A 25,705-nucleotide genomic window follows, 5' to 3' on the forward strand; every position below is an offset into this window, starting at 1 on the left:
TACACAAAGGCAACACCCACGGCAACTGGTTTCTCAATTTAAATTTTTTTTACATTAGAATCAGCTACGCCTTAGATTATGAGAGGTACGCAGCTTCCATTCGAAGCACTGAAAGCCCCCCAAACCCAGTTTAACTACGCGACAGTCTGTGTTCAGCATAAACGTTTGGCTTGTTTGACAGCAATCTGAGAGCATTTGGGTCAAAGAGATGTAAAAAGTCCGATCTGTGAAAGTCTGCGTGCTCCCAACATCAAGTGCACAAGATTTAAAGATGTAGCAACTGTGAGAAATTCATAGCGAGAGGAACATTCTGGGCAGAGATTATTCAAAGCCAATGCTCAGCAGTGTGTGTTTGTGTGTGTGTGTGTGTGTGTGTGTGTGTGTGTGTGTGTGTGTGTGTGTGTGTGTGTGTGTGTGTGTGTGTGTGTGTGTGTGTGTGTGTGTGTGTGTGTGTGTGTGTGTGTGCGTGTGTCTGCTTTTTTATCCATAATATGGTCAATACCATTGAACTCCGTGGGGCTCGAGGGATCAAAACATGCTTTAAAATAATTCTTCATGTACCAAAAGCAAAAAGGAAAAATGGCCTTAAAAAAGTTTTAAAGGGCTAAAAAAAAACATCAACAAAAAAATCCCAAAAATCTGAGGGGAGATACATCTGAAGGATTGATGTCTGTTTAATGCAATCCACTTCAAATGTTGCCTTTTATATTGAAAGCCACTAACCTCCATGATATTTTAGATATGTGAATTTAAAAGAAAAAAATAGCATTAAAATGTATTTGGTGAAGCCCAGTCTAAATAATTTAATTATATAGTAGGAACTTTTTTAATTTATAAATAGAACCTGAGGCAGATAACTTTGACAGGATCACTGCTTTGAATTAAAAAAAACCTTTGTATGCAAAGAATAAAACAAGGGTCTACGGACTTTAAAGATGTGTGCACATTTCTCATCTAATGTTTTAAAGATACGATCTGTTCTGCTCAGGGAACATTTCCAGCAGGACTAACTAAAAAAAAGATTGACAACATCATCTCTCCATAGGGCACGTCTATCTCCTTTGTATTTTAATTTACGGGAATTAAATAAGCATGCGATGAAGATGCAACTTTGTGAATTTACAAGCTCCCCTACATCTACTTTTCCTTTACAACTCTGCTAGTGAGACGGGCTCCCTGCTGTTGACTGTAGCTCACGCAACAAGCAGCACATCTAATGCAACAGTAACACATTGCAAAGACTGTGTTTGCCGTCTTTGGTGGAAGGTGGTCTTTACTCCATATTTGCAGATCTGTCTAAACACTGTCAAATGTACCCAAGCTTTCTACATAGTGAATATTTGAAAAACTTTACTTTGAAACAAGCTGTGATCCTTTTCATTTTAACCCTGCGCATGTGCTGAATCCCAAATGTTCACTGCTGCGACCCGGGGTGTATTGAATGTAATGAGGAGCTAATTTCACTTAGTTTATTCGCCGAGCCTCAGTTTCTTTCTTCCCTCATTGTCATTCATAGACTGCAGGTTTGATTGGAGGTAATGCTATCCCCCCCACCACCCACCCCACCCATCCCTCTCCCTAGCTCTCTTGAGGTGCAGGGTGCTGATGAGGCCTCGCTGAGCTACCGTCAGCACAAACCTCCACCAGGTGCTGACTGCAGCAGCGCTGAAAAACTCCCAAAGCGCCGTGGTCTCCCTCGCAGCCTCAGAGGCCAAGACTTAGCGAGGAGCTGTGTTTGTAGCAAGTCAGCTGAAAAGACCCAGAGGAACTCCAGCTGAATAGTAATAATGAAGTTCAGTTTTTTTTTTGTCCCATCACTGACCACGTTTACTTGCACAGCATATTCTGATTATGTTCCATATTCCAGTTAAGAAAATATTCCATGCACAGCAGCTACCGGAAAATTACCATTTACATAACAATTAGCATATTTTGATGAAAACCAGTGACGTTCACCAGTAGTGGTAGAAGCGTCATGACTTCTGATGTCAGCACTTTCTTTTCCGACAATAATTCCCGTCCGTCTAAGGAAAATTAACAAACCTTATATTATTATCCTTGTCTTGCATTGTTTTGTCAGCCAAAATGTACACAGCAGCGGCATTTCCGGTAGCAATATTTAGTGCGATTAATGGGCCTACATGCCTCAATGATGCGACTAAAATCGGAATACTCCAGCTGTATATATGCGATTATGGCTTACTCAGACTATGACCTTACTCTGATTCATGCGAGCAGAAACTACTGTTAACATCGCAACATCTTATTCGGAACATGATCTTAACTGGTGTATTATTGGAGTATTGCTGTGCATGTAAAGGTGGTCATTGCCATCCACCAAAAACCCAAGGGCTGTCTCCTCTGACTCCATCACCCTCCCGACTACCACACTTTGTTTGTCTGTTCATCTGTCAATAATATCCATCCCACATATTTCCTCTTTCACTCCCCCTGTCAGTCTCTCTCTAAGTCTCCATCTGTCCGCCCACCGCGCTCTCTGCCCCCTGGATCCCTGTGCAAATATCCAACATAAACCACAGCTTTCCTTTCCTTTGCCTTCGTCCTCCTCCTCCATTCATCTTGATGTGAGTCAACGCACGGCAGGCCGTCTCCAGGTTTCCCCCGTGGGTCTGATCCGTGCTGGCAGAGCCCGCTGAGCTGCGACAGATCAATGACAAAGGCTGTCAGTGCGACTCACTGTTATTCAAGGCTAGATTGCATCTGAAAGACAATGCGCCACGCGGTTAATGAATTAAAGAAGCGGCCAGCCAACATTGATCAGTTCAGCCGACAACCATCAATACCCTCTTTTTTTTTTAAATGGAGCTTTACGGGAATGATTGTTGAGGGATGGAACTACCACTTATGTTGTTATTCTGCTGGTCCTGCTCATTTATGCGTAGTTTATTGGCAGAAGTAAATTAGCTCAAAGAGAGACTGTATATCTAAGAAAAACCTTGAGCTTGAAGGTGTATTCTTGACCTTGGAAAGAGCAGCTTGACAAAAAAAAGTTACGCTTAAGATTAATGTCCTAATTAGGGAAGTGAATACGGGACACATATAAGAAAAAAAATAGTTCTGACTTTATTCTCTGAATTCTGCTGTAACAAAATGCTACTTGAACAATTGTAGAATTCTTTGAAAATGTCACCTGAAGCTGAGATTTTTTTCCAAGTAATATTTTCTCGAACATGACATACTGCATAACTTCTAATAGATTTATTTCTATAAATTGTGTTTTCTATTTGTTGTTTTAAAGGCCAATTTCACAGCATACCGTGGGACAACACATGACATTTATATTCCTGCTAGTTTGACCAGCTAGCCCGAAGCCAGTTTGGTATGGCGGATAGTCTACTCTGTTTTCTACTGTTTTAATGGAACCCTGGTCCAAGAGTGCTTAGCCAAACCTGATGCATGGTTAAAGGGAAACAATATACATTGATCAGTTGAAAATGTGTCTTTAAAAAGTGCAAGAAAAAAACAATAATGGGCGAATATATTATCAAAATAATACCCAGTATCAGCACATTTGCCAAATATGGATGTTGCACTAAACCCTTTGTGTGTTGAACTGAGCAACATTGCGTTTTATTGCTAATGAGATCAACTTGTTATTGGTAAGAGGGAGATTTTCTTCTTTCAAATGTATGTTTTATATTCAAACAATAGCTTGAAACAAATGTTGTACGTCTGATGCTTGCCTCTTAAACCTGCCATCCAAGCAACCACATTAAGAGTAATAGACTTAAATTTGTCTTATGAAACAACAACAAATCCTCTATAGACCTGGCATCGGGGAAGAAGCTCTTTAAATGTTTTGGTGCCATTATGTCGCTGAAAGCTGCAGGCTTTTTAAAAAATATAGAAGGACTTTATTTTTTTTGGGGGGGGGACATTTTATGCAGGAAAATAGATGATAGGGACAGAAAAAGCACTGCTTTACTAAAACCTGCAAAAAAGAAAGTTGAAGAATTACAATTTAAACAACTTCATCACACAAAAAACCAAAGCCATTGCTGAACTGAATAACCACCGCAGTTAAAGCTGAAAGCACATCTATATGCAAAATTCCATTAGGCCTACTTAATTTAAATGTAGAGAATAGATAGTGAGCTGACCTTTCAGATGACTCACTCTATCTCGGCCTGTCACATTTGCTTTCACACACAACTTTTAGTCTCCCACTCTGCTCAACATTTGCGTTTTTCCATCGCCTCTGTGAAACAGCTAAATAATACAGGGTACAGCGATCGGTCCACAAAACATTACCGTCATCTGAGGAGTGTGAGTGCAGGAAGGAGGTCCCTGCAGACTGCTACATACAAGCCCCTGTGATAGCATGGCTTTAGTGTGACTTTATCACTCACTCATATAGAAAAGCAATACCGAGGACTGGGCAAAGAAGATGAAATATTGTTAAATTGCCTGTGTAGTAGACCCGGTCATTCCAATGCTGGAGAGCGTTTTTACTTGACTCCTCAGGCTGCCAACCTCAAACAGCTCCGTCTCAGGAATCTATTTTTGTACCACTTCAATTTCTGGTCAGCTGAAAAGTCAGTTATTAATAAATCTTGGGTCCATTAGTTGTCTGCCTGCTGCGTTATTATGGACGGACGGATTCGGGAGATAAATGGATGCGACTCAGGTCAAACACTGTAAATTGTAATTTTGTTCAATTATTGTTTTAATCAAACCGTTGTCCCTAAAAGCAGAAGCTATATAGCAGAACCATGGACCCCTTTATGCATAATGTAAACATGTTCAGATGTGAATAATTCAGGGAAAACTGTCAGGGTGATAGGTAGATTTCCCTATCTATCTATCTATCTATCTATCTATCTATCTATCTATCTATCTATCTATCTATCTATCTATCTATCTATCTATCTATCTATCTATCTATCTATCTATCTATCTATCTATCTATCTATCTATCTATCTATCTATCTATCTATCTATCTATCTATCTATCTATCTATCTATCTATCTATCTATCTATCTATCTATCTATCTATCTATCTATCTATCTATCTATCTATCCATCCATCCATCCATCAGGAGCAGCATTCAGCGAAAGCTTTTCCTCTGCAGATTAATTCATCAGTATATTTAGTAATTAACACAGAACAGCAGCCATGATAAACCGGCAGACCAGAATGCGTTCTGCTGAATGGCGCTTATCTTAATATCATAATGTTTAAAATCCACAGCAATTATTCTTCACAGAGGCGTGAAATTGATTCCAAACATTTTCTTTTTCTGCTCCTCACACTGTTTGATCTTTTGCTCCCCTGAGACGACCTTTGATGAAATTCAATTTTAACCGACGACACATTATTCAGCTTTTACATATATCTCCCCCTAAAGGTATCACACTCTCATCTGTGTAGTTACATTTGTGTCAGAGGTTTTTTCATGCTAAATTGTTTTGTCTTAAACAAAAGTTTGGCGTCAAACGTCTAGCTTTTAATTAAAACAGCTCTGACAACAAGACTGTGTAGAGAGGCAGAGATGTATTGACTGTTGTGACAGCTGGTAGTGAAGCAATGACATTCCCTCACGGTTTAGAGCTTAGGGAAGACAAGCGCCACCTGCTGGAAAGCTGCATGTAAACATTAAGGCTTACAATTTTTATTTTAAATAATGTTCTTTATCTTATTTCCAATGGATTTACTTATAGATTTTCAATAAAATATAATACATTTGTTGCATCAATCCAGAGTGAAGCCATTTAATAAATATAGGACCTGAAGTAGTTTCTGATCTCTTCCAAATGGCTCTCAGTTATGTGGCTCTGAAAACCTCGTATCAGCCTCCTGGATGTTATTGCATTTATTTTATCAGATTAACCAAGACTATTTGAAAATAAAGATTTGTTTGGTGTGTATTGTTGCAGTGGAGATTTACGATGGATTGTATAGTTTACAACTGTAAAAATGAAGGTTTCGCCTAGATAAGAAATGCAACAAAATGCTATCTATAAGACTTGTGAAAGGTGTGAAATGTGACTGTTCATTACAGAACAGTAACGCAAATCAACAGTGACATCTGGGAGGTTTTTGGTGAAACTGACAGCTTCGATGAGCTCAAAATCACAACCAATAAAAAAAACATCCTTAAACAGCCCACAACGAAAGGTAACTGCCAAGTGTGCTGCACTGCATGATAAATAATCCTGACTGAACTTGGAATTAAACTTCAGAGAGTTTTAATTGCAGTACGACAGGAGAACTCGGGCACAGGTCCAAACTTTACAGGATAACAGCTACAATTATGAACATACCTCCATGGGGCTTTTCTTGACTGCATGTTGTGCTCAGGTAGTCATTACTGGGCCCTGCTGTGTGTTATCTGCTATTAAAACTGTCAGCAGCAACAGAATCAGCAGCAGTGTCCGTCTCCTTGAGGCGACGGCTGTGTGCCTGAGCTGATGGATTATTGAAGAGAAGACTGCAGTCTTCGTAGCCCACGGCCACCGTTCAATTCTAAAATATAATGTTTAAGCTTTTGGGGGGGGGGGGGGGGGGATACCACCGTTTATCTTAGACTATTTCTCTTCTGCCTATTGAACTGAATGTGTCTGCATGGCAAGATAGTAGTAATGTTCTTGTGCTGTGGGTGTACTGTACTGCCTCCATTAAGTTGCCATTAGGTAAAATATTGGAAGATGATTGGTAGAATATATTTGCATTGGTGACCAGCAGAGTGGCTAAGTCAACCATAATGGCTATCTCTCTCTCTCTCTCTTTCTCTCTCTCTCTTTCTTTCTCTGTCCTTCTCTCTCTCCCTACATTTCCTCTCTGAATTTCTACCACTACCGCTGCATTAATGAATCTCTCAGTCACTCGGGGTCATACAGTTTGGTGTACCTTTATGCAAAACACACATTGTTGGTCATTATATGTGAACATAAAATGTGCATAAGTAGCAACAATATCCTTTTTTCATAATGGTGGACCATAAACTGGAGCCAGCTGGCACACTGATGCTTGATTATATACATGCTGCATGTGAGTTGCTGAAATGCTGCCTGTATTTAAAGAGAAGGCTCCCTGGAGAGCATTGTTAAAAACACTGAAAATATTTGTAAAGTATTGAAAATGTGTGGTGTTTACTTTTATCTTTAACTGCTGAGCAGATGAGTCTTTACCCTGTAACCTCTAATTTCCACCACAGAACCTCTGGAAATAAAATTCAGAAGTTTTTCAAAAGTGTTTTTTTTATTTAGAACTTTATAAAAACTAAACAGGTGAAGCATTATGAGGTTTAGAGTAAAAAGTGGAAACAAACATTAAATACAGTTAGGATAACTCAAATAGAAACAAGAGAATGTACAACAGAGAGGAATTCTTGTCCACTGGCACAAATTCAAACTACCGCTACAATCTATCACACATCTATACATACGACTCTTTTTCTACAAACATACACACGTGAAGAGTTTAATCCATAAAAAATCACTAAATGCTCTATGTTGTTGGCCCTTTTGAATTGTTCCCCTTTTACAAAAAAACTTTTCTTAATCATTTAATTGTTATTTGATCATATCGTGGAAGGTTGCTGTCCATGAAGATGCATGGACTACAGAGTGAGTTTCATTTTGGTCAAATTATCTTACAAGGGGTTGATTCTGTTTTCTCATTATTTTCTGAAATCTACTTGTTTTGGCTCATGGCGCTCTTGAGGAAGTCTTCAAAGCTGGGGGCGGCAGCAGCCTCTTTGACGGGCTCATCGGCAGCGGCAACTGGCTCATCAGCGGCAGCCTTCTCCTCCTCTGCAGCAGCAGGGGCGGGCCCAGCGCGACGCAGGCGGCAGTTGTAGTCGAACTCGGGGTCGCAATCTGGGTGTGGCAGGATTATGTCTCCCGCGGCAGCCTTCGGGGCCTCTGCCTCCAAGGCGGCCGGTGCCGGTGCTGCAAACTTGCCGCAGGTGGGGTCGAAAGGATGGCAGGCGGGCTTGGCTGGTGCCTTGATCTTGGCCTTGGCTTCGTAGGTCTTGCCGCCAATCTTGTAACGGACCTGGTTAATTGATTGATTGATTGATTTGTGTTTTTCTTCAAAAACAAATGCAAAAACACATATAACACATAGTAATCGAAAGCATTATGCAACAGCCCATTTCATTTCACTCCATCATTTTAATTAAAACACTACATGAAAAAGAAGAGAATATTACGAGAACCATTTGACGAGTAAGGTCACTGGATTAGTCAAAACCTTGAACTATTCAAATCCTATAGAGGCAGGACTTGGGATTCAGACCTGTTGCTCTGTAGTGCCTCTACGCAGGGCAGCGGCCACCGCCAGCAGACAGAAGGGGTCGGTGCGTGGGTCGCAGGTCAGAGGAGCGGCGGGGGGAGGGGCGGCAGCCTGCTGGGGAGCAGCGTACTCCAGCACGGGCTTGGTGAGGCCGGACAGCTTGTTGGCGGTCAGGGGGTTGCAGCCGGCGTCAAAGAGAGGGTTGCACTGTTGCTCTTTGGGGGCCTCTCCCGCGGTGAGGGGAGCAGCAGGTGCGGCGTTGCTCACGCACAGAGGGTCCACTTCTGGGTCACAGCTGGGGTACATCAGGTGGTAGAAGCCTGTGGGTGCTTTGTGGACCAGGGTGGGGTTGCAGTAGGGGTTCCTGGGGTCGCATTTGAGCGCGGAATAGGACGGGGGTGGGCCGGGGGCTGGGCGGTAACCGTAGGCGGCCCTCAGGTGATACTGCAGACACTCCACATCTTCAGCGCCGCAGATTCTCAGCAGCTCAAGCTTCTGTTCGTGGGTGAGGAAGGACTCCAGGACGGGGGCGTAGTAGTAGAAGCCGGTGTGGCTCTTGAGGGGCATGGGCAGGAAGGGGGTGAGGATGGGGGCCGGCAGCTTGGCGGGCTCAGGCTCAGGCTCTGGGGCAGCAGCGGCTTGAGGGAGGATGGGGAAAAGGCAGTAAGGGTCGAGGTATGGGTTGCACATCCGGGCGGGAGCAGACTTGATGGCGGCGGGCATCACCAACGCAGCTTTTGGCTTGCTGGTGGACTCTGCGATGCACTCGGGATCGTCAGAGTTGGCACAAGTCTTGTAGATTTCGCTAAGGTGCGTGAGGTAGTGGTTGAAGTTTGGGGTTTCTTCGGACCGATGCTTGTTCTGCAGGTGGGCCATGTACAGACGATCCAGATCCTCAAGCTGAAGAATAATGTGACAGGGGTACAACATGATTCAAATGATTCAAACCAGATTTCATAATTCTGACTATATGATCAACTAAAAATGAAAGTGAAACAAACTCCACTCACTCCCTCCTGGTTGTGGCTGTCCATGAAATACTTGTACCATCCCCAGAAGTCTGGCAGGCGTTTGTACTGAGGCACAGCAAAGAGGGGGTGGATGTTCCTCTTGTTGCGAACCATGGCCACGTCTTTCACATCATCAGACAATGCAGTCACTGAGGGGACAGGAGAAGATTTACAATTTGAACTATCATATAACTAACTATTCTTTGTTGTTGTTCTGTAACTTTATTTATGTGTTGACAAAATGATGTTGCAGCTGGTTACTTTAGCATAGCATAAAGACTGGAAACAGCTAGCCTCACTCTATCCAAAGCTAACAAAATAAAACTCAATAATTAACAACTTTAATTTGCAATGAATTTATTTTTCATTTTCAAGAAATTTTCTGATTGCTTTCAATAACATTAATAAATGAATTGTTTGCTCTGTTACATGTCAGTATATAGTAAAAAGTTGATGTTCAACACAGGTTCCCAGGTTGCAAAGATGACTTCTTGAAAATGCTTGTTTCTTAGAACATACATTTTCAGTTTAATTTCACATGAGAAAAGAAAAGAAAATGTATACATGTATATTAAGGCAACATAAAAGAAAGTAAGAGCAGTGTATAAAAGCTTTTAAAGCCCATTGCCCCATGAATCTTTGACATTAGTGGCTAAAAAGCCAAGATGCCACGTCCTGGGTCCTCACCTTCCTCCTGCATGCGCTGCTCCACTGGAACGGCCCCCAGAAACTCTGTAAAACAGGAGCAGGAGGCGCATTAGCAACAGCAGAGCTGACGAGGACCAGATGTTCCCAGATGTGGAGCCTCACATCAGGGAAAAATCGCTGACCTGCTAACAAGCCCCTGGGTGAAACGCGGCAGGTGCTGGGACTCTGGCGCCCCGACACAGGCAATTTAACACCCCCCTCCTCCAGACCCCCACCCAGCCCCATGCACGCACAGTAAGGCTTTGAACCAACTACTGGGGGCCTCCCTCAACTGTAAAACTACAAAGAGTGGGCCCCCACACAAACCAATTAGCAACACACGCTAAAGGTGGAAGTTTGAAAGGGGGGGTTCGTGTCTGTGTGCATCCCTGTTTCCTCATGCCGAGTGTCCTCTGCTCCATCAGGGGTTTTTACATCAGGAGTTTACGACTATGAACAAAAACGCCAAGTCAGCAGAGTATGCCTGAGACGTCCAGTGTTTCTCATTTATTGATGTGGAAAAATCTCCCAGAGGAGCAGGGCTTAATGCGATTTTATGACTCTGGAGGGATTTTGAGGTAGTTACAGGCGGCCTCGCACATCAACATGTCACGCTGTTTTAGTGTCAAACAGATGAGGGTAATGGTGTCTATAATTCGATGCCATCGATTAATGTGATGGGATTTTATAAATATGGAGGTCATCAGCACAAACTGTCAACAACACAAATTAGTACTTTTACATGACTTAGAGTAGCAATACATGCTGTTAAAGTACCACAGTACAGAATGTACTAAAACTTCTTGCATGTTTTATTATAATGTATTTTGTCCTGATGCATTGATGTTAAAGTAGCATTTTACTGTTGTAGTTGCTCAAAGTGGAGCTAATTTGAACAAAATCTTACTTCATACTGTTGTTAAACTGTCAGGGTGTTATATTTTATCCACTTATCATATGTTTTATTTATGAAATCTCAGTCAGCAGATGTAAGCAATTCTAATGTCCAATATCGTAGAACTAGAAAGCAACATAAAGTACTCAATACTTCAATATTGTACTTAAGTAAAAAATGTCAGTAAGTGCACTTACAGCAAGAACATTTTGTAAAGCATTTTCCCAAAGGAGGATGTTTTTACCTGACTAGAACAAAACTAAAACAAAGTTCTGTTACAGAAAATTATGTCTTTTTACTGCTCTATTTCATATCATTTCCTGTTTTTGTATGGCCACATTCCTGCATGTGCAGATATAAATATCACAAGAAACAACTTCCATCACAAAAGAGTAAGTTTCCATCCTTCTTGCAACTAAAAGTTTTTGAGAAAGTTGAGAAAAAGTAATAGATGCATTTTAAACCATACATTTTTACATTTTGTAAATCAAGTCTCACCTGGTAATAAAACAATAGCTAGCAGGAATCCTGTGTGGATCAGGGAAAACGATGGTCGTTCAACTCGTGCCATTTTCACTTTTTGGTGCTTCCTGAGGATAAATACAGAAATAATATTCACTGATAATGGTGCAGCATAACTTTATTTGAAGTATTGATGGTTAACAGGGCTTCTACTTATAACAATGCAACTAGACTTGGATTGATCGCTGTGTGGTTGAAAATTAAGAACAAGAGAATGCATCTGGAGCAAAGAGAGCGCTTTCATTTAACTGGCTGATGCCAAGACAATAGAGAGGATTGGGGGCATGCTGTAATGGAGCTTTTCAGGGATTACTGAGAAAAATAAGACTTTTGTTATGAATATTAGAAGATGAAATGAAGCCCCTGAGCTGAACAATCAAACAGACAAAAGCATGAAATGTTCTTCTCCATTGCTGCAAAGATGGCTGAAGCTCCAAAGGAGACATTTTCTTCCACCAATTTCGAAGACTTACAAACATAAACACAATAAAGTTTACAAGTAGTTTCAATGACTCTATGATTGATGAAAAAAAAAGACATTCACATGAGTCCTTACCTGTAAAGGTGCTGAAGTTCTGGCCTCTTCTTGAGAGGGGGGTGGGGGGGCTTGCTGCACTGTGGTTGTCCGGGCCGTCTGAACCCTCTACCTCTCTACTCCCCTGTATGGGACCCACCGGCTGGGAAACATTTTTAAGGAGCCCTCTTGATCATTAAAAACAAAAAGGCATGTCATACGGCTCTGTTGTGCTGCTAGGAGATCCAGGATTGGCTCCTGCACTGCCATCCATTTGACCAATAGAGGTCCTGTAATTAAGAGAGGTGAGCAGCACGACTGCTCTCAGAGGAGAAACGTTAACAAGGTGCCACTTAGCGCCAGGTTTCTTTCCACACAGGTTTGGAATTTGGGGTCAACGCACGAGGGGACATTGTATCTATTCTAGATTTGAAATGTACCTTGAGGTCTCAATGGGTGTGAACTTAAAAACTGTAAGACTTTAAATCCACACGGCAAGTCAAGAGGCCTGTGTTACAGAGTTATAAAGGAGTGCCTGCGGCTATCTCAGAGGTGGTTCTCATAAAACTGTACAGCAAAAGGTAGTGTTGGTGTTCACGTTGCTTCCCTGATGTTACACAAGAACATAAAGATGCATAAAACAGGATTTAGTGATAAATAACAACAAGCTCGTCTACCACTGGGAGGATACTAGAGTAATCAGTCAGATACACCTACTGATGTATAACAGTGCTGTGCTTCACATCCAGTGTCTCTGTAGAAAGTAAAGGTGGAGTCAGCAATTCTTGAGAACGTTTGTCAAAATCACTTTTTGTCAAAATTTCTGAATATCTCCTCACAATCCGCTACCTGTCCCTACTGTCTGCTCTGAAAAAAAATCCTGGTGATAATACACAGCAAAGGCTATGTAAACAAAGGATATGCAAACAAAGGGGGCCCACAACATGCCTGTTTACAGACCCTAGGCTTTGTATTGACACTGCATACTTTTTTCAGCGTAGAAACAGTACGGACAGACAGTGGATTGTTAGGAGATTTCCACTGATTTTGACAAAAATGTATTCTGACAACAAGTCAGAATCGCTGACCCCACCTTAGTACGAAGAATTAAAAAAAAATCTGGAACGTCAAACTACAAATGCGGCAATATTGACGCATGGGCCTTTTTGATAATGCTCCTGAACTTGGTGTCATTAAATTGTTTGCAGCCATTGCCTTCTTTCTTCGAACAGTTACTCGGCTGTTTTGTAGAGAACAATTGTATACATTACTCTTTTCTTGCACATGTTTTTTCTGTTTTTTTTTAACCCAAAAACATGGAGGAAGAGCTGGGGTCATTAGCAGAGGCAGGCCTCATACAGAGGGCCACTATGAGCTACTAATGTAGAGATGCAAAGCCATTAGGACCAGCATGCCAACACATCTGTTTGTTACCTAGGACCCTGAAGCATGGATTGTGCCACGTAGCCTGTGCAGCCTGTATAATGTATACAGCATGTATGTGGGAGCTATGGCAACTAGAAAAACATCAGTTGAAAGAAGCAAACAACACAACAGGCAACATTTGAGGTGTATCTTACCAGATGAACTCAAGTATCCCTTCTGTAGTGTTCCAGATTTTTATCTTTTGAATTGGTTTTTACACGTGATTTTTATTTAATTTATGTTCGTAATTCACTGGTCACTGTTCAGGTTTGTATAAGGTTTGCATTTGTATTATAGAAGTAGAACTTATGTTTCAGCCATTTATTCTTTACCATGTACAGTATACATAATGTTTGGCTAACGTTAATTGTTTCATCTATTTAAACTTAACTTCTAGCATTTATAGCCTAGAGCCTAGCCTACTCAACGTCTAGCTAACCTTAAATCTTTCAACCATACTGTTTGACTAACGTTAACTATTTTAAATATTTATCCATAACATTTGGCTAACTAATTGATCATGTATATTTAACTTTTAGTTCATGTTAAAAATGTCAACTATTGGAGCAACCTTTCCATTTAAGAGAATTAGTCCAACCTTTTATAACTGTTAGCTAACTAATTCACACCTGTAACATGTAACCTGTGTCCAGGTGTTACAGCTGATATTTGGACATATATTTATAAATCCAATTTTTGTTTTTCAATTGGTAGAACTTCTTCACGTAGTCCTTTACTCCCTGGCTCTGGCAGCAGCTTTTGATAAAATTAGACATATTTTGATTCCTATTCTTCTATTAAATTGAAAACAAAGCTGATTAAAAAAAACACTCTATATTTTTACACATCATGTCATTTTAGAATCAAAAACATATGTGGCTGTCACAGGCACTTCCTGATTTCCATCCAGTATGTATTTCGTGTTTAAATTACATAACATGTAAAAAATCTAAAGCACAACATAACATGGTAAATAAACAAGTCCCAAGAAGCACACAGGAACATTTAGTGATGTTGCTAAGTTTATCTTTTGACTTGCTCCCCTTGACAACCAGTGTTTGAGTTAAACTAACTGGGATGAGGTGCCCATTTCTACATCAAAAATGCATGCAGTTACAGGAACTGTTTCTGTCACCTTTTCTTGAGCCGGAGAGTACAGGCAAAAAGCTAACAATTTAAAATATTGAACTATTCCTTTAAATGCTGTTTTTTTCACTCATACATTTTGTCCCCTAGGTCTGTGTCCCTCTTGCATGCCTGGAGGTTACTCAGTCTCTGCTATGATTCCTGCAATTTACACATTTTTGGCTAACCGGAGCTGTCACAGAAGGAGACAAATGGTTGTTTTCCTCAGCTTAAACTGGAACAACCATTGGGAGAAGTTCCTGTCTCCTTCCGTACATGGAAAAAAAATTCACGGCATCATACAAAAACTTGGGCAGAGACCCATAAAGCCCCTCGTGTTACAAGAGAAGCTCATTAAAAACACAGACCCTTGTAAAAATGACCACGCCTGTCAATTTGTTTTATGTTAGCACTTTAGTTGTGGCTTTAAATGTTGTCAAGTTAAAGGAGGAAGGAATAATTATTTACCAAGATAAATATTTTGCGCATAATTTAAAATTGCATTTTGCAAAAAAACAAACAAAGAAAGCATGTTGTGAATGGTGACAAGAGGACATACAGTATATTTTAATGATCTGGCTAAATGCTATCAGTGTGCATTCACCAAATAGAATCATGTTGGCTACATATTTTTTAATGCCAATGGCGGTTGTTTCAACACTTTCTTCCAGAAATGAGATGTCTCAACAACTATTGGATTTCATTGTTTAAAATACATGGTCCTCAGTGGATGAATCCTGATGACTTTGCTGTTCCTCTGACTTTTTCTTTTGGCATCATCCGGGAAGTTTGATATTAAAAATAAAAAATCATTACTATTGTTTGTATTACCATGACGCGACCTATCCTCTAAAGTGGATGAATTGTAATGATATCAATGATCACCTGACTTTAGCATCAACTTCGGGGCAAATTTTTGGTTGATTTATGACCAAATCCCTGGAAAACTAATGGCATCAGTCGTGCGGGCCGCCCCTCCGGGGGTTTTGGCTGTGGTTGCTCCTCGTGGCAGCAGTGCATTTGGCTATTTCCCTATTCTATACTGTTTATTCTCTATCTATGGCCCCGGTCCTCCGCGGGACTAGTGCCGCACTGGGGCTTGCTCTCTGGGGGCGGGGTGCGGTGGAACGGTAGAGTGTTAATCAATGTAAATTAATGTTAACTGTGTTCATATTGTTTAACACTGTTATAGCGTTATTAATAACAGCCTGAGGAGCTGCCTCGGTCTCAGTTTGTCTGGGCCTGAGTACCGGTTGTCCTCCCACTGAAAAATTGTCCTGCTGACGCAAAACTGATACCATTTCTCTAACATTTGTGCTCTTCTGTCTATCTTCCATGATTGGCTGAGAGATGCCCCAGGGGTTCTCTCCCTCTGTCTACCAAGCACTCTCCATGCTACTCGACTGACTCCGAGTTCTGTCCGGAATCAGCCGTCCTAGGAACGGATGCTCCCCGCTTGCTATTACCTCACATCAGCACTGATTCACCGTTCATCCATGCTTGTTCAATCTTTAAATTAATCTGTGCTTCGCTCATTGGTTGCCTGTCTGACCTCTTCCAGTTTTCCCTGGTGGTGACGAGATGGTGTGGATCTGGTCCCCCCCTCTGGCAACATCTGAGAATGGATCATCAACACGGAAGATGTTGCATTGGTCAAAGACGCCACCTGGAGACGTGGGATGTAATCCCGGCGCTGGAAACATTTGATTTCCCTGGTGAAACGACACGGTGTGGATCCTCTGGCAGCATCTGAAGACCTCCTGCATCCACACTATTCACGCTTTACTTTAGTATTATGTAAATATCTGGTCAATGATCAAAATCCTTTGTGATTTTCTCCACTTATGACATCTATTGCAGCATGTCCGTCCTGGGAGAGGGATCCCTTACTTTGTCAACTCTCCCTGAGATTTCTTTAAAAAAATAATGTAATCCCGGTAAAGGGTTTTTTACTGGGAGTTTTTTCTCAGCCGAGCTAAGGGTGTAAGGTCATATTGTATCATATTGTATCATATTGTATGAAATGTAAAGACCACTGAGGCAAATGTAAATTTGTGATATTGGGCTATACAAATAAAACTGATTTCATTTGATTTGTTAATGCTGATACAAATACCAAATGCTAAGATGCCGAACTATGGTGAACAAACGAAACATTACACCATGGTAGCATTGTCATTGTGAGCATTTAGCATTTATCTCAAAGCAGCATTGTGTCTATAAAGTCCAGAGCCGCTATAATAGCTGCAACATAAATAATGGTCTAATCTCCATGTTATCCTGCAGACACAGACTTTGTGATTAATCTATAATAAACCGTGTGAGGCGTTCCACAATTTGAGTTTCATTCTATAGAGCGTATTATTTCTGCTCCCTTGCAGACGGTTGGCTATTACAGACACTTTTGTTAATTGGCCCCAATCCTTGAGCCTGTGATTCACTTTTGCAAATCCACAGTACTTTGTATGTACTGCCATTTTTTTTCCAAACGTAATTAATACCATTGTCTTAAACACAACTGTTTGAAATCTCTTTGCTGACAGCACACTTCTCTGTTTTGCTGACTCTTATCAGTGAGCTGGAAAAAAAATCCTGCAGTTTGCATTTTGTGCTCTTCAGAAGCTTCTTATCAGTTACCAACTTGTGCTGAATAGTAATAAAAGCCCAATATGCTGTTGTCCAAAACTGGAAATATTATTGACTTCAAATGTTTTATTGGTGCTGATATTAACCAAATCTCTTTGGTTTCTGAAATGATAAAAATCTGCATGATAACCTCTGACAAACTGTTCTTTCTTTGACCGTGGTGATGTGATCTGCAGACACACAGTAGCCTGTTGTTATTTGTACTCACAACATTTTAGTGAAAAAATCTTCTTGCATATTTTATTTTATTTATTGGCTGCAGTTTTGGAGTTGCTCACACTCACTAAGTGGCTGATCCTGTATCTTTTACAATGGGCTCTTCATATTCCTGAAATCAATCTTCTAATAATGTTTATGAATGATCAGTTCTGTAAAAGGGCTGGGCCATATGGCTGTAATAAGTATCACAACATTAAGTATTTCTCAATAACATGGTGTGGGAAGGGCAGGGTAAAATCTGCAGTTTAGGTTGAGCTTGGATAAGAAAACGTCACATTTTTCGGAGCTTTTGCTGACGGCCAGAACTGTTTTCATTATCAATACTGCTGATTAATTCATCAACATATATTTTAATTGTTTGAGAAGTTAGAACAATGTAATGTTTGGTGTTTTTGCTTGAAATAATACAAACAAATCAATGGATTATCAAAATAGCTCTAGTTAGATTTCCGGTCAGTTGACATATTGATCAATCAACAAATGGTTTTGGCTCTAAACGCCATGGTGAAAGATCTTTAGGTGGAGTTGGAACAGTTGGTGTTCTTGTGAAATTTGGAGTTTAAGTAGAACGTTTTTGAATATATAGAAAAGCATTTTTAAAGTTAAGGGAAGAATTCCAGGAAAACATACACTTCGGCTTCATATAAAAAAAATACCATTTATTGATTTTCAACCATTGTCACATATAGAGACTAGAGTCCATCACAAAAATACAACTGTGGATGCATAACTACTGTACACTTATATACAAATACACAATGTAACATATGTACGTATGTGACTATCACTCATTATTTTAACCAGCAAACCATCATTTATCATATGCCATCTGTAGCATGTTTGAGGGAGACAGCATACAAAGCCTCTGCCCATCATGTGTATAATTACGTTCCTAACAGGTGTTCTCCAGCGCACTCAAACCTGCAATCCAGTTAAAAAGCAGTCGAAGACATGAGCGCAATACAAGCTCCTCATTTGAACATACCACATATGAAGGAATCCTAGGGATCTGAAGAATTTCACAACATCTGGAGCAGGGGACAACTTTTTTAGGGATGTTTTAAAAAGCCTGAAACTTGGACAACTATGAAAGGAAATTATATGTCATTACACAGTAAATAGTCGGTTTGCTATTCCCCAAATAAGTGTACAGTAGTTGTTTGAATATAATCCATCAAGCTAGGCTCCAGTCACTGAATGTCGTCATCGTCGAACAGATCCTCAAAATCTGTGTGAGGAAAACATGAAGAACAATAAGATAGATAGATAGATAGATAGATAGATAGATAGATAGATAGATAGATAGATAGATAGATAGATAGATAGATAGATAGATAGATAGATAGATAGATAGATAGATAGATAGATAGATAGATAGATAGATAGATAGATAGATAGATAGATAGATAGATAGATAGATAGATAGATTGATAGATTGATAGATTGATTGATTTAATTTAAATTACATAACAGCTGGACACAACGAAACACTGGCTGTATTTCAAATGCTTCTGCAGGCCAGGCATTTTCTCATAAAGCAGCGTTACAGGCTTTAGGGGCGCAGCGGGGTGATAAAAGTAAAAGTCTGCTGAGTGCCTTTCCTGTTGGTCGGATCCTTTGTGGGGTCAGATGTCAGCATGGAAAACTGTATGAACATGCATGGGAATAATGTGCCACATCCTCATCCCTACTGCAGGAATCTTACATTTAACAGTGAGATAAGCTTTCTTTTTTTGTGTGTATTTCAGTTTGTGTTAACCTGTAGCTTGCTGTGCTGTATGTTTTGCTGCAACTGATACTGTTATCATTGACATAGCTTTTTTTTCATATGTTTCAGTTTTTATAATATTGTTGTGTTTTTTCTAGAACTGCAACTATTAGAATTACACTATACTTAAATAAAAAACTGTTAATAGTGTTCAACTGTGCTGTATAAATACAGTTTGTTGACTTGTTATTTTATAGCCTGCAGACTATACAGGACATTGTGTGCAGACTGAGTGTGCACAGGCTGCTGTTTGAAGAGGTGTCATCACAAACAAACAAAACATAGAAATCAGACAGAAAATGACAGAATGACAACAGTTTGGCTCTAATTAAAGCCTTCACAAAAAAATAGAACACATAACTGACAATGAAAGACTCAGGGGACCGAATTCCTTCTGTCATGGTGTTACTGCTTGGCATATGGCCAAAACTATGTGGCGCTCAAACATCTCATTTTAAAAACTGTCAACATTAATGAGCTGCAATAAAAGTGTTAGCCTGACTGATACCAGTAGCCTAGATTTATATATTTTGGCCAAAAACAAATAACATTAAGACACATTTCCCATAAGGATTCCATAAAATGTTTAGGTTATTTTTTTTTTTAATGAGTCGCAACAAAAAGCTTTGGACTCATTAATTGGACACCCCTGTCCAGAAGTGGACAGAGAGTGTCCACATACTTTTGGCAAAATTATTGATCAGCTTTTAAATCAGTAGCATGTCTGTACACTGTCAACCTAAATTATCTCTTAAATCTAAAGGTGTATAACTTGCCTGGTTAAGAGAGCAGGACTAATAAATAAACCTGCAGTTTCGCATCATCAAACTAAGCAATAGATTAACATTAGTTTGTTTTCCTCAGATCTACTGCAACATGGATCTTTCTGAGCTTAAACACCAGTTAACACTGTCACTGTGAAAGAATCAAGCCGATGTGTTTATATGAATGAAAATTTAAAATCCCTTTAAACAGTGTGGGCCAGGGGAATGGGGAGCAGCTGTCAAGTGGTCCACATCTCCATCAGAAGGGACTAAAGCCTGCCACCCTAAATGAGCCTCATACAAAGCCCGTCCACGCAGCTCCTGCCGAGCAGTCTGCGTGGAATCTGTGTCGCATATGGCTGAGAAGTCATGGCCGTTTGATGTAGCAGCGCCTCGGGACAGACATCACACTACATTATAAACCACAGTTTGTTAAAAAGGAGGGTGGCGGGGGTACCAGGAATGTTTTGAGGCCAGTAAAGAGATTGGAACCAGCAGCTCTCTGACGCCCAGGGGTGAAGTAACATCATGTGCTAATAGATTCAATCTGCCCGGACTGACTCCTCCTCAGTTCCTTTCACATTAACTGAACAGCTTAATTGAATTGTATTGATAGTCCTATTTGTGAGACCCCGTGGGAGGATCATTTGACAGCCTAAAGATGTTGTATGTCTTTATCTCTCGAAGGGGGAAAAGATTGACTCGACACCTTTCAGAAAATCAATAGAAAAGTCCAATTCCATGTGTACATTTCAGCAAAAAATCAATTCAGCTGTCACATCAAACTCTGGGAAAATGTTAACCAACTACCTCGTCTCTGTGGTCTCTTTAGACACCATGTATGTGTGTCCCTCCAAGTAAATACCTGCCAGAAGACATTCTGAAAAACATTTTTTATAACCAGACTCCATTGCATGAATAAATACTCCTTTTCTACGCACTCGAGGGTCCAGAACATTCAGTGGTGCTATAAAACAACAAGTGGCACATCCAACCTCGCGACTTACTTGAATAGAGAAGTTAGTTAGTTAGTTAAATCTTTATTGTCCACGGTGTGGAGATTCGAACTGATGTTAATTTGAACTGCAAGGAGAAGTCAAACCGAGGCAAGTAGCAGCTTCAGGCCCCTAACTTGTGACAGCTGAAGGTCATCACTTCTGTAGTAAAACACCAACTCCGGGCACATGAAGCAGTGGTGAAACGCTGGAAATGTTGCCCTGTGTATCACTATTAGTACCCATTAGTGCGTACTCAACAGAAGGTGTGGTAGTATGTTTTGGGCATTTGGCTCACAATACTTTAAATAGTTGGCTTTAGAGATGCACAAATCCACTTATCAGTTCAGATCAAATTCTGATACCTGGATTTTGATATCTGCCAGTAATGATACTGCTTATTATTATTAGCATATGGTTTTTGTTGTTGTTGGTGGTTGTGGTGGTGGTATTATGTTGTGTGTAAGGTTACTTGTGTCTTTAGTAGACCAACACTTCTTGTTAAAAGAGCAGAAAATATACAGAAATGCATCAAATTAACTGGTTTAGAAGTTTTATAACTGACGTTCAAAGAGTTCAATGGCAAAGTGATAATTGTTCAATTACTAAATAATTAATCGTTGGTTCTAGAATATTTTGGCAATGGCTTTTTACAAAACTCTTTTTTGAACAATACGTATCATAGCCCTGTGTGTGACAATGAAATAGTATACACAGCCCAAGTCCTACTTAAAAAGGGGTTTATATTCTTGAAAGTAGCTTACTGTAGGTACATACAATGTCTACAGATCCAATGGCATGAACCACAACCGTGCACACCAACAATAATGCAATATTCCCTCAATATTTCATTGGGGGTTCATAACCTTCTACTGTTTAGAGTCTCAGTTTGTCAGGTGCAAAGGTAACATCTTTACCATTGAAGAAATCTGAGTGAACAGCCTTTTCATTGGCAGCCAGGTCCATCAGCAGTCCTGTGCTTCCCCCAGCCTGCAGGAATACACACATGCAGCACAGAAGCACACATTAACATTTAGCCCAAGACAAGAGGGGAGGAAGAAAGAATAGGTTACTACAGTGTCAAATTACTGTTAAAGCTATTTGCTTACTTCAGGTGAAGTAGAAGCATCATAATATAGGCTACTACTATAGGCTACCAGACGTAGCCTACTCATTGTACCAAATAAAAAATAAGTAATTGATAGATTGTAATAAATGATGCATTCACGAGTTAATCGGTTTAATGTTGTAGCAGTTAAAGGTGGAGACATTTTCTATTATTTCATACACCGCTTGGTAACTTAACCTATAGTAATACATCATGATTTAGGCTATTAGTTTATTTATATCTTTTATAAATTAATTTTGCAAAGTAGCTAAAAATCAAAGGAGTCAAAAGCACATAATGTAGAAAAGAACAAATTGTTAATGCTCAACTAAAGTACAAGTACCATAAAACTAATATTAAATATTTGTAAATAGAAACTTTAAAAAATATATAATAATAAACATTTCTAGGCTATCTGTATCAACGTAAAGCCCAAACCTCGTCCAGATCTACGTATGGGCCAGCGCCCTCTGGAAACATTTCGTCCACGGCTGGTTTCATCACCGTCGAGTTCGATTGATCCTTAAGTGGCATCGATTGATTTTATTTTATCTGCATATTTTCAACACTTGAAAAAAGAGCGAAGCTAATGCGGCGCCACGTGAAAATAAATCCGATGGGACACTTAGAAGTCAAGACACAAAGGTTCCTGTGTTCTGGAGCAACTCAGCTTAAAATAAACTACAAGACATTCAATGATTTTTAAGGCAAAGTGATGTTTAAAAACAATATAATGTCCTTTTTCAGGCTCAAAAAGGATGATGTATTATTAACTTTTTGAGGAAATCTTCTATTTCCGTGATTAATCTCTAAATATTTCTTTTTGGAAGAAGGCCACAAAAACATTAGCAAATTAAACACATTCAAATATTGTATGTAGCCTAGGTTAAATAGTTTTACATGAGTGTGTTTTCATTGAAATGATGCAGAATCAAAGATCACATGAAGTAAGTTTCACATACTTTTATTGATTTTAATAAGATCCTTTATGTCTCCAGTTTGTGTTGTAAAATCTTTATTTAATTTACTAATTGGCTTCCAATACGATTCCTTTCTTTCACACAGCAAATTAAACAGTGAACGTCATTCATTAGCCTACAACAAAAAGCAACTCCCAGCTTGTTATTTAATACAACCAGACGTGATGTGTTCACTATACTGTTACACAACCTCCAACTCCAAACTATAATGTACAGTAGGCCTATATTAGGCATGCAGTTACTATGTGCTGCAAATGTGTATAATGTCTTTTTATAAAAGCACATATGAACAACAAACTGCAGTTAAGTTAAGTATGCCCTCTGGCCACAATAACAAACACAATTCTTGGACAGATCATGAATCATTTTTCCATGTCATCACTCTTTGCCACAGCCTTGCTGCCGGCTTGGGATCATCCTGCTCACATCGATGTTGTTCTTGGCGAAAGTCTCCCTGGCTTTCTCCAAGGTGGCGGCAGGCAGACTGCGTGTTCGCGCCAGGATCCAGGCAAAGTCCACGTGGAAGAGTCTAAGGACGTCCGTACATGAATACACCAGGGCCGTATTCACGTAGTCAGTAGACAGGATCCAGTAAGGGGAATAGGGCAACACTGTGGGGTTAGGGAGCAAAGCCAAAAAGTAGATTAGGTGGAGTCAGTGATTCTGGAGAATGCTTGTTGTCAAAATCACTATTTGTCAAAAAATCTGTAAATATCTCCTCACGGTCTGCTACCTGTCTGTAGCTTACTGTGTGTGCGCTGAAAAACAAATCCAGGTTTATTACACAGCCTAGGCTGTGTAAACAGGCATGTTGCTAGTGACGGTGGGTCCTTTTGTTAAAATACCCTTTGTTTACATACAAGTTTACAGAGCCTATAGGCTGTATATTAACAATGGATTTTATTTTAGTGCACACACAGTAGCCTGCTGACAGATAGCGGAGCGTGAGGAGATATTATCTGATTTTGACTAGTCATTTTGACAACAAACATTCTCCAGAATCGATGACACACTGACTTTAACTTCAATGTTTTCTCCTGAGCTGACACAAGCAAAAGAAGTAATCTGTCTGATATGAGGGCGATAAAAGGTTAAGAGGCCCCTCTAAACACGACACAAAAGAAATGTTTTCACACGTCTCTCTCACCATAGGAATAACTTATTCCCAGCTTGGCGGGATTCTTCATATCCTCAACGACTCCAGTTCCTTCGATTTTCTTCAGCTCTCCTTTCCTGTTTCATTCCACACGGTCAAATTTTTACATTGGATTAAAATAAAATACAAACGCAAGATAATCATAACCCTCTGACTCCACATTTGCACAAAAAGTAATTGCAGAAAGGGACTCACAGTATTTCGGAGCTGACCACACGAATAGATTTGTCTGTCCTCATAGTGAAATTGGTTTCGATGCACCGGCCCTTCTCAAACTGGGCTGGCAGTTTGGCAATTTCAAACCATCTCCCCATGAACTGTAAGGGCAAAAAAGAAAAAAACATGTTCAAAGATAATTCAGAGCACTGCCAGTGGAGATAATGAATAAATCTACATGCTTAAGTAGATTCAGTCAAATGTGCGGTGGATTTCTCTTCAATTCAATTATAATTCAACTTCATTTACATAGGTACAAAAGTGAGTATGTTCATTTTCTGCTACTTTAAGCTTACAGTGAACTACCCTCCACTATGTTAAGTATTTCAAATTAACTCCATCTTGACCAGATACAACAGTAAAATTATACTTTCCATCTATGTGATACTAGAATTATTAATGGATACTTTCTATGCAATGCCATATTGTGAACATACTCTGAAGGCCACTGAGGTAAATGGCTATTTGTGATATTGGGCTATATAAATAAGAGCTGAAAGTGAATGGAATGGAATGGAATAAAAAAGGAATCAAACATAACACAAAACAAGGATTTTAAATAAATCAAATAATAATAAATAATAACAATTTTTTTATATAACTTGAAAATCAGAGAATAAGCTGATATAAAAAATAGAACAATTATTTCAAAATGGCACAAAAGAATAAAGAGGGGCAGCCTTGTTGGTCCCATCACACCATGCGAGTCTCACACAGTGTTAGGCCTCATGGCTGAAGGTTTATTTTTCATATTCTGAACAAAGCAGCTCGTACCTGTCGAAGGGTGAAGGCCGGTTGAACGGAGGGTTCTGGACATGGCCCCCAGTGGGGAACCTGAGCCCGGATCAGTGGGAGGATGAACGCAAAAACCAGAACAAAGGGAAACTTCATGGTAGAGTCCAGCCTTTTGTTATCTGCAAAAGTTTGATCAAAACAAACAAGTGAATCATTGATTGCTGTTTGAATATGTTAAATCTATAATGTGTTAAATATGTCAACAAATACATTTTATATGTATATGTCAACAAATACATTAAAAAAACAAGATAAAAGCAGAGGTCACTGAATTGAGGCTCTTGAACAACATTTTGACTCAACAAACAATCTGAACCTAATGAATGAGTGACCTAGTGAGTCATTTTATCATTTCTTTGTACCACTTAATATTTGTTCTTACCTCTGTGGCCTGGTGGTTCAGATATGTGTCCTCTCCCTAAGGACAAACGCTGGTATCTGAATTAGAGACGTTGCTCTCTGCGAAGTCATGCCATGCCACGACTCTGTGTCATCAATGGCTGTCTTTGTGTAGGGAGCGGCTTTATTTCTGACATGAAGTCAACTATTAGCAAAGTGGAGTCATGGGGGACATGCCAGTAGAAATGGTATAAAAAAATCTTGACATTCCCCTGATTTG

General features: G+C 39.9%; 3 protein-coding genes across 3 annotated transcripts; all 3 read right to left on the bottom strand.

The window, feature by feature from the left end:
• Positions 1-2,465: 2,465 nt before the first annotated feature.
• Positions 2,466-10,204, bottom strand: and2 (actinodin2; the record flags this gene model as incomplete). The annotated part of the gene is made up of 6 exons (XM_080034017.1): positions 2,466-2,658; positions 7,663-8,021; positions 8,265-9,161; positions 9,272-9,420; positions 9,959-10,003; positions 10,102-10,204. 6 exons carry the CDS (start codon positions 10,202-10,204, stop codon positions 2,466-2,468), a joined length of 1,746 nt encoding a protein of 581 aa, XP_079890143.1.
• An 8,075-nt stretch (positions 10,205-18,279) lies between these two features.
• LOC307256080 (COP9 signalosome complex subunit 9) lies at positions 18,280-22,497 on the bottom strand. Its single transcript, XM_080034946.1, has 3 exons — positions 22,378-22,497; positions 21,749-21,821; positions 18,280-18,532 (listed from the first exon to the last, which is right to left on the bottom strand). Exons 1-3 carry the CDS (start codon positions 22,471-22,473, stop codon positions 18,495-18,497), a joined length of 207 nt encoding a protein of 68 aa, XP_079891072.1. The 5' UTR covers positions 22,474-22,497; the 3' UTR covers positions 18,280-18,494.
• Positions 22,498-22,961: 464 nt separating this feature from the next.
• Positions 22,962-25,503, bottom strand: apoda.1 (apolipoprotein Da, duplicate 1). The gene is made up of 5 exons (XM_080033683.1): positions 25,469-25,503; positions 25,066-25,205; positions 24,271-24,392; positions 24,067-24,152; positions 22,962-23,530 (listed from the first exon to the last, which is right to left on the bottom strand). Exons 2-5 carry the CDS (start codon positions 25,180-25,182, stop codon positions 23,298-23,300), a joined length of 558 nt encoding a protein of 185 aa, XP_079889809.1. The 5' UTR covers positions 25,183-25,205; positions 25,469-25,503; the 3' UTR covers positions 22,962-23,297.
• Positions 25,504-25,705: the final 202 nt, after the last annotated feature.

Source organism: Ammodytes marinus (genome assembly GCF_949987685.1).
Source record: "Ammodytes marinus genome assembly, chromosome: 9".
In the NCBI taxonomy this organism is placed as follows: Eukaryota; Metazoa; Chordata; class Actinopteri; order Uranoscopiformes; family Ammodytidae; genus Ammodytes; species Ammodytes marinus.

Bases quoted from the DNA above. Each gene is read 5' to 3' on its own strand.
- apoda.1 (XM_080033683.1), bottom strand. From the start codon at position 25,182: ATGAAGTTTCCCTTTGTTCTGGTTTTTGCGTTCATCCTCCCACTGATC. The intron at 24,393-25,065 runs GTACGAGCTGCT...TTGCCCTTACAG, and splicing joins CGGCCTTCACCCTTCGACAG to TTCATGGGGAGATGGTTTGA. The intron at 24,153-24,270 runs GTGAGTCCCTTT...GGAATGAAACAG, and splicing joins GTGGTCAGCTCCGAAATACT to GAAAGGAGAGCTGAAGAAAA.
- LOC307256080 (XM_080034946.1), bottom strand. From the start codon at position 22,473: ATGCCACTTAAGGATCAATCGAACTCGACGGTGATGAAACCAGCCGTG. The intron at 21,822-22,377 runs GTTTGGGCTTTA...GTATTCCTGCAG, and splicing joins CATACGTAGATCTGGACGAG to GCTGGGGGAAGCACAGGACT. The intron at 18,533-21,748 runs GTAAAGATGTTA...TTCCTCACACAG, and splicing joins TCACTCAGATTTCTTCAATG to ATTTTGAGGATCTGTTCGAC.